This window comes from Parambassis ranga, chromosome 22 (genome assembly GCF_900634625.1).
Source record: "Parambassis ranga chromosome 22, fParRan2.1, whole genome shotgun sequence".
In the NCBI taxonomy this organism is placed as follows: domain Eukaryota; kingdom Metazoa; phylum Chordata; class Actinopteri; family Ambassidae; genus Parambassis; species Parambassis ranga.
Genome location: NC_041042.1, coordinates 8,992,967 through 9,008,070, shown reverse-complemented (window position 1 = coordinate 9,008,070; position 15,104 = coordinate 8,992,967). Strand labels below are relative to the sequence as shown.

The following is a 15,104-nucleotide window of genomic DNA, read 5'->3' as shown; positions in this document are numbered from 1 at the left end:
TGCACTGAATTATATTTAAATAGATTTTAAGTAGCATTTACTGGAACTTCTCTGCCTTCTGTCAGACATGCTGTTCGACACTATGACCACTGTTCCTAAAGAGAAAAGAATTTCCCTCCATTGCTTTGTGATAACTTCCTTCCAGGGGCGGCAGACTTGACCTGCACACTCCTCCTAGAACCACCTCTATTATTTGTTAGTAACAGCAGCCCTTTGGAGGGCGGGGGGCCTCCCTGAAAGGTACAGGGTCGTGGTGTGTCCCAATCCATCTCTGTCTGCCAAGCGATTGATTGTGATTTAGTGCAAGAGATGGTGGGCTTCCATTCTGATGAACGATAGGTGGGAACCCTTTGACTCCCAGCACATGGCAAGCAGAGGCAGGGCTATGATGAGGGGTCAGAGGCAGCTGGTGGGGGGAACAGGGGGTTGGATTGAGGCAATGTGGGGGTTGTATAGTTCACTAGATAGAAGGTGTCAGAGATCCAAGACAAAGCCCCCACCCAACCAACCGCCGTAGTCTATCACTTAGCCCATCTATCACCTGTCCAGCTTTGTGGTTGGAGTAACGGTTGTGAGCTAATCGTTTCATCATCAGGGGGATCCATCATTAGTGGAGATGACAGTGATGCAGGGAGGCCGCACCACAAGTATAAAGCTGTATATGAGGGGGTTTAATGCCAGCTGGAGGAAATAAGTGTTTTCATTTTTGCACATTAGCATCCCAAATAGAGCTTAGTGTCATACAAGATGTCTGTTGGTATAACCACGGTTCTTATGTTTTTGAGTCTGATTTTCCAAATATTATGCTCTCAGAAGCTCAGAGGACATATCCAACCTGATCAGGAGACTGAAACTTGTCTAGCGTGAAGAGGATGTGCTTGATATCCTGTCAGATGCTCTAATTTCCCAGTTCTCCTCTAAATATCAACAGATATGAAAAATACACAGTATCTGACTGGAAATCAGAGGGAATAGGATTATACTTTTTTTTCATTTAATTTTTAAATCTCAATACTCAGGAGCAAAGCTCAGAGAGAGTATGGAGGCCTGGTGTTAGACACAAGCTGTCCTTGGATGGATGGTAAGCCCAGCCACAGACTCGCTTCACTGGGCCGCTCCGGCAGCTTAACTCCATAATCAACCGGAGACCAGCTTTGTTAGGAAGCACACTGTGTTATTGAGCATTTTTATATAATGAGGGAGTTATCTGCTGTTTACTTTATATCATCCGGGCAGCCATCCGTTAGCTAACCCCCCCTCCCCACCCTCGACCCGCTTGCCTGCAGCTTCAAACCCAGGAGCTTTATCTAAAAGTTATTTTCCTCACCACACGTCTCCTAAATTGTTGTAAAATCACCTCTTTGTTGTCTGAAATGACTTTTGTGACTTTCATAATTCTACATGTGGCAGTCGTGACTAAAGACTTCTTGCACTGTCAATCACAGGAAGTTGTGTCAGCCAGGTGAATGTGTAGCCAGTAATCTGATCTGCTGTTGACAGAACAGGGACAGGTGCTCCAGCCAAACTAATCCATACATGCATGCTAGACACAGGTCATCCATTAAGGCAAATTGATTCAAAGCTTTAAAAGACTGTCCCTCAACAATCCCCGGCCCGGCCGTACCTTTGCTGTTGCCATGATACCAAATTGCAGTAATTTAAGATGGCCTGAATTGGAAAGGGAAAGGAATGTTCACTGTTTGCCCAGCTAATGCTGGAAACATTTTGTTACACGGGGGATGAAGGAACATTTCTCGAAATGATGTCTGAACTTTATGAAATGAAAATTAAATGGCTGGGTAGTTTGTCATCTGAAATATTTGATACACAAAAAGATGTTTTTATTCATCCCAGCTTTGCAAAGATATTGAGTACTGGAGACTCATGGGAGGTTTTTATAGAAGACATGTGTAAGGAACATTTCATAGAATAGCTTTGTGTAAAAAAAAACACATAAAGCAGAATTCACTTTGATTCAGTGTTATCGTCAAACTCACTCCCGTGAGGCCCCAAATGCCAAATAAAGGTTTACAGGCAGAGGCCAGACATCTGCTGCTCTCTGATTGGCTGACAAGCCAGCAGTAGTCTCACCTGTTATCCACAGCCCAGTGCATGGTAAACACCCTCAGTCAGACCTGCGGGGGAAAGGAGCCCATCTGGTCAGCAGCATTAACAACCAGCTTTTTAACAATGGCTTCCAGGAAAAAGAGAAGGGCACAACAGGCCATATCAGCCAATAAAAACAGGCTATGCATGACATTTAGTGCCTGATCCGGGGCTTAGCAGTATACAGGTTACCTACTGTCCGCACAAGCCCCTGGCAATAAAACAAAAGGCAATCTCACAGAGCTGAGGGAGGCTGTGCATAAAACTGCCTGTTTCAGCTGTTGATCTCATAATTTCTCTATAAAGATGCAGATAGAAAATAAAGTTAAAAAGCAAGAGGGGCATCATTTTCATATAAACATAGATTAAAATCTGTAGCTGTGCTATCGTTTCCAATTTGAAAGTTTCATTGTATCCACAGAGGAAGGACAATGACAGCTAATTTTCTTTGGTGAAAGATGGTTTGGAGGGATGTAAAACATGAGTCAGATGAGAGGGGAGAAGGTCTGTGCCAAAGATGGAGCACTGAAGGGCTGTTGAAGAGGTTAGTTGACTAAACAGTGCCACCTAGTGTTTGATTGTTAAAAACCTGGAACGTGCCAATTTTAGATGAAAAAAATACAACTAAATTTAAATTTAAGATCACAATTCCTGCTTTCTATTCTTTGTTTGTGAGATTAAATTGTTAATTATTTCATAAATATCAGTTTTCCTGACTTTGCACATGGTTCAGTCTAACTTACAGCACAGTGCACATTACTGCCCCATCTACACCAAAAGGACAGGTTACTTGGATATTTGATGAGCTCTGTTTTATATATATTGGATGTAAAAGGATGAAGACAAAGTCTCCTAAATGAGATTTAGGGAAAACAAAGAGGGATGTGAAGACAGAAAGGTTCGGGGTGGAGTTAGAACAGCAAGCAATGGGCTCTCTACAGCTGCTGGCACTAATGAGGATAATTACCCCAGTAATAACATTAGCCTATCTGAGGGAATGGAGGGGAAGGACAAGTGGTTGTGTTTGTGTATGTGTGGGAGGGTATGCAAGTGTGTGTGCGCGCGTGTGTTTGTGTGTGTGCCTTTCCTTCTATCTCACTTGCGGTCTCTCCCTCATTCCCTGAATCTCAATATCTCTTTGTTAGCCCACAATAATTGTATTTGGGCCTCATATCCGCCATATCAGATTCGAGTTTGTACAAGGTAATTAGCAGAGGAAGGGAAGCCTCCACACCAGGAGGACAAATGCCCCCATGACATCATTCTGGCTCCACTCAGGAGGGGAAGCTTTTTTTTCTTCCCCTTTTCTCCTTCTACACTCATCTGTCTTGTCATTCAGCTGTCAAGAAAGAGCAATGAGTAAAGGCAAAAAATGTAGTAAGTGAAAGTTGATGACATTGAAAAGGAAGAGAGCTGGGATTAAGAAGATAAAAATGAGGAGAAGATGAAGTAGAGGAAAGGGTAGAAAGCGATTTGAGATGAGATGGAGGGCTGTGTTTTTGCAGCAGGCCTGTAATCTCCAATCAGCTTTTACTAACAGACAGCAGGGGAAAGTTCCTCAGCGTTAATGCAGCTTGCCATTCAAAAGAAGCTGGTGTATCCAGCTGGGAGTCAGGGGATGAGGGGAGGATTAACTGGCACTCAGGTGGAGAGAGATGAAGAGAATCAGATGGAGACCCTGTGGATGGTCACACCCTCTCTCACTCCATCCATCACTCACTTTTCTTTTCTTTTTTTTCTCAGTGAACAAATGTACTGTATGTTTTCTGGGTGGAGTGATGAAGAGGAAATGATGGAAACTTTACTTTAGGATCCATCTATGTTTGTGATGTGTAATTTGTATCAATCATGTCACATAATCAGTTCTGAAAGTTTCTCTGCTCTTATGGATAAATTGGATATGGCGTCCACTTGTTCAGGAATTGTTCTGCCAGATTTGAATGGACAGCAGAGTATATTGGTGTTATATAACACAGGTGAATACACAAATTAATAACTATAAGGCTTACAAAAATGATTTATAGTTGTGGTGCATGGTACAGTAGTAAAACTGTAATAATGTGCAGATGCTTAGCTCATTAGTTAGTAAATCCTGTTGTTTAACTGCACTTATAAACCAATCTCTACACACCAGCTGTGCATCACCACTGCCTCCATCCAAACAACCGATGGTTTCCACTTTGTCCTCCACAGCTCCTTTCATCACTTTACTCTAAAGTAAAGCCATTCAGCTGATGTGTAGGACCTGGAAAAGGATCAAATTAAATTAAAGGTCGATGGCACAACTCATTTTCTTCTTTCATATGATGTGCCTCACTAACATTGATGTCACCCTGTTACTTGTTCCACAAAATGTGAACCATTGTCTGATGTTTTATCAGATGGAGAACAAAAAGACACATGATGATTTCTTTAGTGGTAATGTGAGCCTGTCTGATGGTTTCAGAATCTCTCAGTTCCCAGTTGACAACAAACACATCATTAGGTCAATGGTCAGGCTTTATAATCACTGAACTTCAGTGATGCTTCAGTGTATTGCACTATGCTGGTCCCTGTGATAAAAATAGGTGGAATGCCCCTTTAACCAAGCATGTCTTTATGTTTCTATACTGTGAATAAGGAATGATAACTGAATCTCTCTTCACACCTGGACAGAGATGTGTTGGTCGTCTCCTGGCAGGATGTGGTCACTGCCCCTCTTCGTCCAGTTAAGGTTAGGGAGTGGGCTAACACTTCACAGCCAAAGATGATATTTTTGCCTGTGTATCTGGAGAGATTTCTGGGACATCGAAGAATTTGGGGAGCTGTGGCAAAAGAAATGGAGCACCCAGTGGTTCAATACTCAAGGAAACATGAAGTGAATAATATTAACTAACTCAGTGTAAGAGTAAGTGTAAGAAAAGAGTGCAGTAACCAAAGTAGCAGGGTCCTCTCCTGTGATCTTCAGGGTTGAGTTACTGCGGCTGGCAGCCTCTCTCAGCTGGCAAACATTTGGATATTTCCCCCCATCGGAGCCACACTCGGGGCCTGTCTGCTTGCACACACATGTGGGCTCTGGCTCTGTTTTGTGTCCTTTCCTGGGAAATTTCCTCTGACACACCAGCTTCTCTCCGCAGTGGCCATAGAACTTCTGAGCTCCATCTGGGTCACACTGCTGCCCCTCCACATTCGCACACTGATTACAGCCTCTACCAGACCTGCAGGGCAGTCGTCCAGCACTGGACGGCAGAGGTGCTGGTCACAGTCCCTGCAGCCCTCACCCTCCTCCCACAGCCGCAGCCATCCACGGTGCTGGGGCGGCAGCCCGAGGGAAGTGTGCACCCATATACTCATACATATACAGACACACAAACAACAGTGAGCCATGCTGCTGACCTGAGTGCACAAAGTCAGAAACAAATGCTTGAATAAGAAACAGAGGCAACACAGTGAACCAGAGGATAGCAGTCACATATTGTTCCTCCTCTGCGATTTAAACGTTTCCTTCTGTCTTTTCTCCTCAGTCCTTGTCTGAATGCCTGGATTGGTTTTTGTTATTACCATGTACCCCTGCTGAATTATGTTCTCCCCTTGAGATTTCTTCATCAGCTCCACATCCTTTCTAACAAAGAGACGGTATTTGCAATGAATGACGTGAGCGAACTTCATCTCTCAGGTATCCACTTCATTTCATCTTGCTTTACTCCTGACTCCATCCTCCCTTTATTCCTGTGCCAGAGACTCTGTGGGCTGGACAGGACTGGCAAACAGGCTTCAGAAATGGCACAGGATGTAAGAGAATCTGTTGGATTCTCTGGGAGTTGTGGAGGTTGTGGATTGAAAATGTGCTGTGTGGGAAAGGAAGGTTTAAACCATAAGAAATGTATTGTGGTGTTACTGTCTCACGGGATTAGTCCTATTTGTGCGAGCATGTATAATGTTGTTACTTCAGCTGTACCAGTGTGGTCTTGAAAACTCACAAAAATAATAAATTATCCTATACCACTTCTTAAGACATTTCCATATTACAGGCCATGCTTATTAGGCCTATATGGCTTTGGGTCACATAGAAGGTCTGTTGAGTCTTGATATTTTAACTTTGATTTGATTTTAATGTGTTGTTATTTTGTCTTTATTTGCTCCTTTCCTTTTTATGTAAATATAGCCTATAATTCCAGATGCATTGTATTTGTTTTAGGTCATTCCTGATCACCTGTATCTGAGGCTTCAGTGTCTTTTTTAAAGTAACGTGGCACTTTTTCCTTCTCCGCCCGGTGCAGTTCAGATTGTAAACAGAGGTGGGTGCTCAGAAACAAACACCCTCCTGTTTGAGCGTCCCAAAGGCGTGGTTTTCCTTAAGTACTGTCTGACGTCAACGCATGAGAGGCGTTCACGTACCCCGGCAGTGGGAGTGGAGGACGATGAAGGCAGCAGTAATGCGGAGAATGTATCCGCTTCCTGCTTCAACATAAGATCCGGAAGACTAAATATGCTGAAGTCTGTCATGCATCGTGTTCACCCAGCGTGGTGGTGCAAGACCAAATCGCTGACTGTTCAGCAGACTTTAAACCTAACTGCAATTTCCGTTGTGAGTTTCCGATTTTGGATCGTTTGTACTTTTATTTTAAAGGAGCACAGACAGGAAGTTGCGCAGCAGTCATTTGCTTAACTCTGTTCCACGTTTTACAGGAAGTAAAAAATGTCCACTGTATGAACTGACAGATAAACCGTCTTACTCTACCTGCTTCTTTACCAAGAGACGTCAGGAGGTTTAAAGGACATTCCAGTAAGTATAATGCAAACACTCACGATTATATTGTACAATGTGGTTTAATTTTGTCATTTTTTATAGACGTTGTGTTTAGGTTGAATAAGTGAGACTTCGGCGTTAAGTAATTTAGTCTCGATTGGATTTAACTGACTAAATTTAGTGTCTACATTATGGTAGTTTTACTAAAACGTCTATGTAGTGAGGTCTTGTCTTTATTTTAGCAATTTCTTTCGTTTCTTGGAATTAAATTACCTTGCAGCGAAGGATGGATTCTGTTAAAGATCTAGCCTGACACATCTGTACTGTCTCTGATTCTGTTTTATTCATGTAGTAACATATTGGAGTCTAAACAGTATAAATAACAGAGTTGCGCTGAGGTGTAACTTTTAGTCACTCTTAATTGTTTCCTGTGGTTGGACAGGTTGAGGCTTCAACCTGCTGACGTGGGACAATACAGGTGAGTCACATATCTGTCAGTTGTATCTAACAGACTTTTCAGGTGTGTTCAAAGAGGCTCGGACAAAAGCGATATCAGGAGTGCCTCAAGGCGTTTTGCTTTAGTGGTGTGTGTTTCATTTAACAGGACCAAAGAATGGCAGAGAAGGTGCTGGTGACAGGTGGAGCAGGCTACATCGGGAGTCACTGTGTGGTGGAGCTCATTGAAGCAGGCTACCAGCCAGTTGTAGTGGATAACTTCAGTAATGCTGTACGAGGTAAGCTCCATTACTGGAATAACACGGTAATGAATAACATGATACACCATCATATAATTCCTCCAAGTGTGTCTACTTAGATCTTGTGTTGCTGTGTGTGTGTGTGTATTCTACTTCCTGCTGTGAATGGAGGAGAGGGGGACGTAGCAGAGAGCATACGCAGAATAGAAAAGCTTCTGCACACCAACATTGAGTTTCATGAACTGGACCTTCTGGACCGACCTGGCTTGGAGAAACTCTTTAAAAAGGTCAGAAAGTTCATCTTGTCAAACCTGAATCAGTTTTCCAGTTATGTGCTGAATCAAATAACATAAACTTTATTTGAACCTGTATACCCTCCTCCTGTACTTCTGTGTTGCAGCACTCTTTCAGTGCTGTGATGCACTTTGCCGGCCTGAAGGCAGTCGGGGAGTCGGTGGAGCAGCCTTTACGCTACTACAGAGTCAATCTCACCGCCTCCATGAACCTGCTTGAGGTATGCGTTACCTTGCACTGTTGTCAGCTGTCTTGCATTAAATCTGTGCATCACCCCTCCTTTCAGTGTGAACATATTATTATCATTAACCTTTGTTTGAAATTGAATTGATAAACCTTAACACTGCAACCGCTCATCAGTTCTGATGTGTGGAGCTCACCATGTCAGCCTTTCTACTTACTCCCAAGTCATGCGTGTGTGTGGTGTTGGCTGCATCCTGGCTTGCCGCTGACTGTATGTGTGTGCCGTGTTTGTGTGCATCTGCATGTGTCCCAGGTGATGCAGGCTCACAAGGTGCACAATCTGGTCTTCAGCAGCTCGGCCACAGTGTATGGAGACCCCCAGCACCTACCTATTGATGAGGAGCACTCTGCTGGTGGCTGTACAAATCCCTACGGCAAGACCAAGTACTTCATCGAGGAGATGATCAAGGACCACTGTAAAGCCGAGAAGGTGCTGTCTAAAACACACTCAGAGAGTCAAAGTCTTACGCTCTACAATGTGTCTGATTATTCCCTATTTGTGTGTGCAGGACTGGAATGCAGTGCTGTTGCGTTATTTTAATCCAATTGGAGCACATTCCTCTGGTCTGATAGGAGAGGACCCTCAGGGTATTCCTAACAACCTGCTGCCATATGTAGCCCAGGTACCTGAAACCTCACTCACGTACACAGCTGCATCTTATTGAGGTGTATTCCAGTTGTATGTTGTATTCATTTGTAATATGTATGTTTTGCTTCATTTGTAGGTTGCTATTGGGAGAAGAAACTGTCTCAGTGTATTTGGAAATGACTACGATACAACTGATGGCACTGGTAAGATATTTCTACTGCGGTGTGCAGATTCTGTGAAAGAAGACCCTGAATAAGTCAAATGATTTGATTCTTGAAGGTGTGCGAGATTACATCCACGTGGTAGATCTGGCAAAGGGACACATAGCGGCTCTGAAGAAGCTGAAAGAAAACTGCGGGTGCAAGGTAGATTTGAAGAAGGCACAATTTAAAACACATTTTCTGGTCGTGTGTTAACTTCAGGTATTTATTGGCGCTCTGGCATTATTGTGTTTGTGTCTGTAGGTTTACAACCTGGGAACAGGAAGAGGCTACTCAGTACTCCAGATGGTTAAGGCCATGGAGAAGGCATCAGGGAGAGAGGTGGGTGACAGAAAAGCTCTTTACTCTCCCAATTAGATTTAGAATGTGTGTTTGTATTGTGTGTCCCTCTGAGAGTAATTGAAGAGATGTGGTACATCTCACTGCATCATGTTTATCCAGTGAGGTTAAGCACGGCCTCTGATCCACTCCTTTTATTTAGGCTAAACCACTCTAATTCTTTGTTAATGTAATTGACGTAATGTGTCCTCTTTACAGATCCCATACAAGATCGCCCCTCGGAGAGGAGGCGATGTAGCATCCTGCTACGCTGACCCTCGTCTAGCTGAGAAGGAGCTGGGCTGGAAGGCTGAGTTTGACCTAGAAAGAATGTGTAAGGACAGCTACACTGCCACCACAACTTCTTTTTAACATGGAGTTGCTGAAATATTTTCCCATTATTTTTCTCTGTTTGTTCTTTCATCCCTTTTCTGTGTAGGTGAGGACCTGTGGCGCTGGCAGTCCATGAACCCCAAAGGATTCACCAATGGCACAGCCTCTTGATGCGACTTTTAAATCCAGTGTGGCCAAAGTGAACCATCAACTTCCTCATTTTATATATCACAAGACCTCAAGGGAAAATGAAATCTTTATGTTGTGTCATGTTTAATTTTGTCAAAACTGTAACTACAGGTAGCTTATTTTGCAATGATTTTACATTAGAAGGAACTAAATATCTTTTGTTCTGCTATTTCAGGGCTTAACAATGGGTATGTTTTCTATGCTCTTTATTTTTTCTTATATGCAATCCATAACAATGATATAATAAATTAATTTTCTTACTGAAAAAAATTACATTCTGGCTCATAAATCAACAGCTAAACCATGGTGAGGCATTCACTATACTGCATGTCATATAAAATATGTGTACATATGGTAATAACATGACAGATAAAAGAGTTGTACCTGTGTTGTAGGGTCAGTAGATCCCTGCAGTATACAGTATACAGTGAGGTATCAGGGTTTATACAGACATTTAAACAAGGCACTGGGGCTTTAAATGGCTCCTTGAACCCTCGGGCACCCAGTTAATAAACACCCACGTCAGCACAGTGCTCCAGTCGCTCTAACCGGGTTTCGGTCTTTAGGGCTGAGCAGGAAGTGCCTGACTGTGGACCCTGGACGAGAAAAAAAAAGAGCAGAGGGGAAAAAAGGCAGAACGAAATTAAAAATGGATATGGTGGCAGACTTAGGAGCCAGTAGACTCTATCGGGCGCCGGGTGAATCAAGTCACCAGTGAGTATCGATGGATTTTGTCAAGGGGGTTATCACGGCGTGGGGCGTAAGCGGGTCCTGCCGACATATCGCGCCTGGGAAAGAGTCGCTTGGTTTGGGCAGCAGGCAAATCCTCCCCGCTGCTCGCTGCGCTCTCCGGACCTCCAGCGAGAGGTGGGGGTGGTCTTAAGGATCAAAACGGGTGTATTTAGCGCGTCACATCCCCAGGCTGATATACAATATGAATACATGTAATTTTCAGCTCGCGGCTTGCACAGTTGCTGGAGGTTTGTGTGTCTGTTTTTCTATTGTGTGCTGGCTGTAGCCTGAAGTGGGCGTCGCTCCAGGACAGACTGGGCTGCTCTGGTGCGCCGCTGCCCGCTTTTCTCTCGCAGGACTGCAGCACTCTAATGTCGTTTTGTAGGTCGAATGATGCCTGAATTCATGGAAAATGGCTCGGTTTAAATATTAGTCTTGGTTTCGTGTGCTGTGTAAAGCAGTACAGAGTCTGGCGGGCGGGTGTTGCACCGTGCGTCGTCGGGCGCTGCAGCCTGTCAGCGAATATCGCATAGCTAATTAAAAGCGTTATTCAGAGCCTGTGTGAGCGTGGTAAAATAGGTTACTGTCAAATAACAACTGCTGCAAATGAGGTTACGGCTGATTTTATTCTTTATTTGCGCTGCATTTCCGGCATTGTTAGTTTATTTCTCCTTTCTACCCACCAAATCTGGCGCGTCTGATTTATGAGGGATGTCTTGTGCGCTCTACGTTTTAGTCCTCAGGGATGATTTAAGGATTTGTCACCCGATGCTCTCTGACTGGAGTCGGGTGTAACCCATTAGAAGATGATTTTGACTGAAGTGTCTTCCAGCAAATCACAATGCAGTAAGATGTCAGGTGGGCGGACCTTAGAGAGTGCAGAGACAAAGATGAGATAATTGACAGAGGGTGTTTATTTCTGTAGCATGTTCATCCTGACACACAGGAGTCGGTGTATCCCTAAATAATGCAAAATCACAGTTACAGTATTTGTGTATGTGGGTTCATACTTTCAAGATCATGAAGATGGAAGCATCTCACTTTCATCTGTCCACAAGGTCTACAGGACGTCTGTGATTTGCAACAAGTCTGTGCTACATACAGTAACAGTGCGGTCATGTTGTCTCCTGCAGGCAGCCTCAGAGGTGGTTCAACACAGCTGACATCACAGTCGCTCACCAAAGCAACCTGCTGAAGCAGCTCAACCAGCAGCGCCGCCAGGAGCTGTTCTGTGACTGCAGTGTGCTGGTGGAGGGCCAGCTCTTCAGGGCCCATCGCAATGTATTGTTCGCAAGCAGCGGCTACTTCCGCATGCTGCTGTCCCAAGGGCCCGACGGGCTGCCCGACTCCATCAACGCCACTTTCGATGTCTTCAGCCCTGAGACCTTTACCGTCATCCTGGATTTCATCTACTCCGGCCAGTTGGATCTCTCCAGTCACAATGTGATTGAGGTCATGTCTGCAGCCAGCTACTTGCAGATGAACAATGTCATCAACTACTGCAAGAACTTCATCAAATCCTCCTTGGACATCAGTGTGAAAGATGAAGACAGCGACCGCTGCCTCAGCTTGTCAGATTCCTGTAGTTTCACCAGTGTAACAGGAGAAAAGTCCACAGAGCAGCAGCAGCAGCAAGGCCCCTGCTCTGTCAGCCCACCACCTGCACTCTGGACCCGAGACAACTCCAGATCCCAGTCTGGATTTATGGGTAAAGACACAGACCAAGATACTTCAGCTTCTGCCTTGAAGACCAATCCAAGCAGCCCTGCTAATGATCTCAGTGCAGACACAGAGGACCTGCAGGATCCTCAGGACCCTCTGTACACTTTGCCTGGATCAGAGCGTCGGCGTGGAAAAGGGGGGACCAAAAGGAAGGCAACCCACAACACTCGCTCCAGCCAGCATGAGGACCTGGACATTCAGGAGGCGAGGACACAAAAGGCTGAAAAAGCAGAGGAGCTGTATGCAACTCTACCACCGATAGTGGGCGTTATTGGACATTTTAATAAAGGTATAATAAAATAGACAATCCATAGTTGTGTTGTATAGAACAAAGATGAGTGTAGGAACTGCCAAATGTCAACAGTTTGTGTTTCTCTTTGCAGACTCCAATCCTATCATGCGCTTCAAATGTCCCTTTTGTACACACACGGTGAAGAGGAAGGCAGATCTGAAGCGTCACCTGCGCTGTCACACAGGGGAGAGGCCATACCCGTGTCAAGCCTGCAATAAGCGCTTTACTCGCCTGGAGCATCTCCGCAGCCATTTTGAGACGGTAGGTTTGAACAACTAGGAGGTAATATTAAATCTGACACCTAGCACAAGCCATAATATAACAAGCCAGTACTAAAAAAACATGACATTGATATTTCATACACTTTAATCACAATCTTTAATCTGTTTGTTTCCACAGATCCATCAAGCCAGGAAGCTGGTGTGCAGGAAATGTAAGTGTCAGGTTACAGAGGAAACTGGGCATGTGGTGTGTGAGGGCACACGACGCTACCGCATGTGCACCACATGCATCCAGGAAGTGGGATGTGACGACATTTCCATGGACAATCTAGAGGGCTCCAACGAAGAGCCAGCTCTGCTGCTGGGTGTGGATGGAGAGGAGGAGGGAGACACCAAGAGGAGCTGGATGGGGACAGATGACGATGACCTGGCCGAAGACTCGGGGGCCGACCTCATCATCCAGCAAGTGGACGACAGCGATGATGAGCTGCAGTGAAATGGGACCAAAGTGTGTGTGTGTGTGTGTGCAGATGTGCATGTCCAAATATTGACTGTATGTGTGGGTTTTAAAGCCATGAAAGTGAATTTATGCATAAAATATGGGACCCACTGATGTAAATACACACATTTATGATATATTAGTTGTCTATAAGTTAAACGCAACTGGTTAACTCCTAAACCAGCTTTTTTTAAGCTTCATAAAAATATGCAGTATCCAAAGCATGCATATTCAGTGTTTCCTTTGTTACTATCTAAGTATATGATAAACCTTCCAATAAGTGTGTTTTTTTCATGTGCATGACAGGGCACCACACCTTTGCCGCTTTTTGGGACTTTCTGCTGGCATGTAAGCAACTCAAAGTGACAAAGACAGTATGATGTTCCCACTGATTCCCCTGTCCTTATAGGGGAAGTAAATAATCATTTTCAAAAAACGTTTTTTTTTTATAGTCTCACGGTTGCAGTGCTTTTAATGTTTGGTTATGATATGCACTATGATACAAACACAAGTCTAATTTATTTGTTTGTTTTTTCAACTTTTGGACACATTAAAGATATTTTTATACATTTGTTTCGGGGTCTTCAACAAAAATTAGTTTAAATAGTGAGAAAATTGCACAATACAATAAATAGCATATAGGTGTAGTTAGTATATTGTTACGTTCCCCAGTTAGTCCAGGGGATGAGGGGAAGCACAATAATGTTACCCAGGCCTGAGGAAGAGACAGCAGTCGGAAACGGTGACTATAAATTAAATTTATTTACTTAAATGAATAACAAAAATAGTAAATCAAACACAAAAGCAAAACTAAAAAGATCAGTGCTAATTATCATGCTCTCATCCCTCTGGACGGAGCAAAGACGCATGGTGGGAGCGTCCACAAGTTGGCCCACTGGCCCCGGCCATGTGCACACCTCCAGCTGATATACTTCTGCTGATGAGGACCAAGTTGACTCTGGTGTGGATGATCCACTTGGTTCACTGGAAGCATTGGGAACCTGCACAGAAAGCAGAGACACAGACATACACACCACAAACGAGTACCGGCACGTAACAATATTGAAAATATGAAATGATGACAACTCTAACAGCAGCTTTAAATGTGTTGATAACGTTGAAATTGTCTTTAAATGTGTGTAACCTTTGTAATTTCTTCACTATTGATCTCTCAATGCCACTATCCGACCTCTAGATGGCGCCCACGCGGCGCATGTGTCACATGAGACGACTCAGTCCGCTTCCGAGGAAGGCGTGACGTCAGTTCGTAGGCTGGACCATGATGGCGGCCGTTATGAGGCTTGTAAACAGAAGCACTCTGAGTTCAGCTATGGGTCAGCAGTACCTGGCCTTCAGCTCCGCAGCGAAGGTAAAGGCTGTTTTCTTGCGCTTTTTTAATCTCTCAGCAGGTTGTTCCGTGCACGGCGTGCCCCCACGACGGACAGCAGCCGTTAGCATCATCTATGCTAGCTATGCTACTTGTCCTGTGGTGGTCCGGGTCACTCATTTAACTTCTGTGTGTTCGTATCGTAGGCTGGCGTAAGAACAGGTCAAGTGCTTCCAGAAAAAGTGAAAATAGTGGAGGTGGGACCCAGAGATGGTCTTCAAAATGAGAAGGTAATGTTACGTAATGAATTTATCTATTTATATAACGTTAAAACCGCTCTAAAGAGACTGTTTTACCGAGAGAGGGAGCAGGTGCCCATCTCATGTATTATTTTTGGTATTATTAACCAGTAGAGTCCCTCAGTTATTTACCAAGAGTGTCATTTATTCTTTGTTTTGTTTATGCTTTCAGACCCTTGTACCAACAGAGGCCAAAATCAGTCTGATTAACATGTTGTCAGAGTCAGGACTGCCAGTCATTGAGGCCACCAGCTTTGTGTCTCCAAAATGGGTTCCACAGGTGGGTATTTAGACT

The 15,104-nt window shown here is 44.1% G+C and overlaps 3 protein-coding genes across 4 annotated transcripts in view; all 3 read left to right on the top strand.

Annotated features, from left to right (window-relative positions):
- Nucleotides 1–6,739: 6,739 nt before the first annotated feature.
- On the top strand, nucleotides 6,740–9,990 carry gale (UDP-galactose-4-epimerase). 2 transcript variants are annotated; one of them, XM_028395269.1, is made up of 12 exons: nucleotides 6,740–6,871; nucleotides 7,278–7,313; nucleotides 7,440–7,569; nucleotides 7,705–7,817; nucleotides 7,931–8,044; nucleotides 8,321–8,497; nucleotides 8,577–8,690; nucleotides 8,793–8,859; nucleotides 8,936–9,021; nucleotides 9,121–9,198; nucleotides 9,415–9,529; nucleotides 9,635–9,990. In XM_028395269.1, exons 3-12 carry the CDS (start codon nucleotides 7,449–7,451, stop codon nucleotides 9,697–9,699), a joined length of 1,050 nt encoding a protein of 349 aa, XP_028251070.1. In that variant the 5' UTR covers nucleotides 6,740–6,871; nucleotides 7,278–7,313; nucleotides 7,440–7,448; the 3' UTR covers nucleotides 9,700–9,990. The 2 variants fall into 2 exon arrangements, with proteins under 2 accessions (XP_028251070.1, XP_028251069.1); XM_028395268.1 differs by having other exon boundaries at nucleotides 7,702–7,817.
- A 226-nt stretch (nucleotides 9,991–10,216) lies between these two features.
- On the top strand, nucleotides 10,217–13,639 carry zbtb8a (zinc finger and BTB domain containing 8A). The gene is made up of 4 exons (XM_028395247.1): nucleotides 10,217–10,431; nucleotides 11,583–12,460; nucleotides 12,555–12,724; nucleotides 12,863–13,639. Exons 1-4 carry the CDS (start codon nucleotides 10,367–10,369, stop codon nucleotides 13,178–13,180), a joined length of 1,431 nt encoding a protein of 476 aa, XP_028251048.1. The 5' UTR covers nucleotides 10,217–10,366; the 3' UTR covers nucleotides 13,181–13,639.
- Nucleotides 13,640–14,423: 784 nt separating this feature from the next.
- Nucleotides 14,424–15,104, top strand: part of hmgcl (3-hydroxy-3-methylglutaryl-CoA lyase) — a 2,918-nt gene continuing 2,237 nt past the window's right edge. Inside the window, exons 1-3 of the mRNA XM_028395273.1 lie at nucleotides 14,424–14,552; nucleotides 14,717–14,800; nucleotides 14,982–15,089. Coding sequence (XP_028251074.1) covers nucleotides 14,463–14,552; nucleotides 14,717–14,800; nucleotides 14,982–15,089 — 282 coding nt within the window. The 5' untranslated portion in view covers nucleotides 14,424–14,462. The remainder of the gene's footprint in view (nucleotides 14,553–14,716; nucleotides 14,801–14,981; nucleotides 15,090–15,104) is intronic.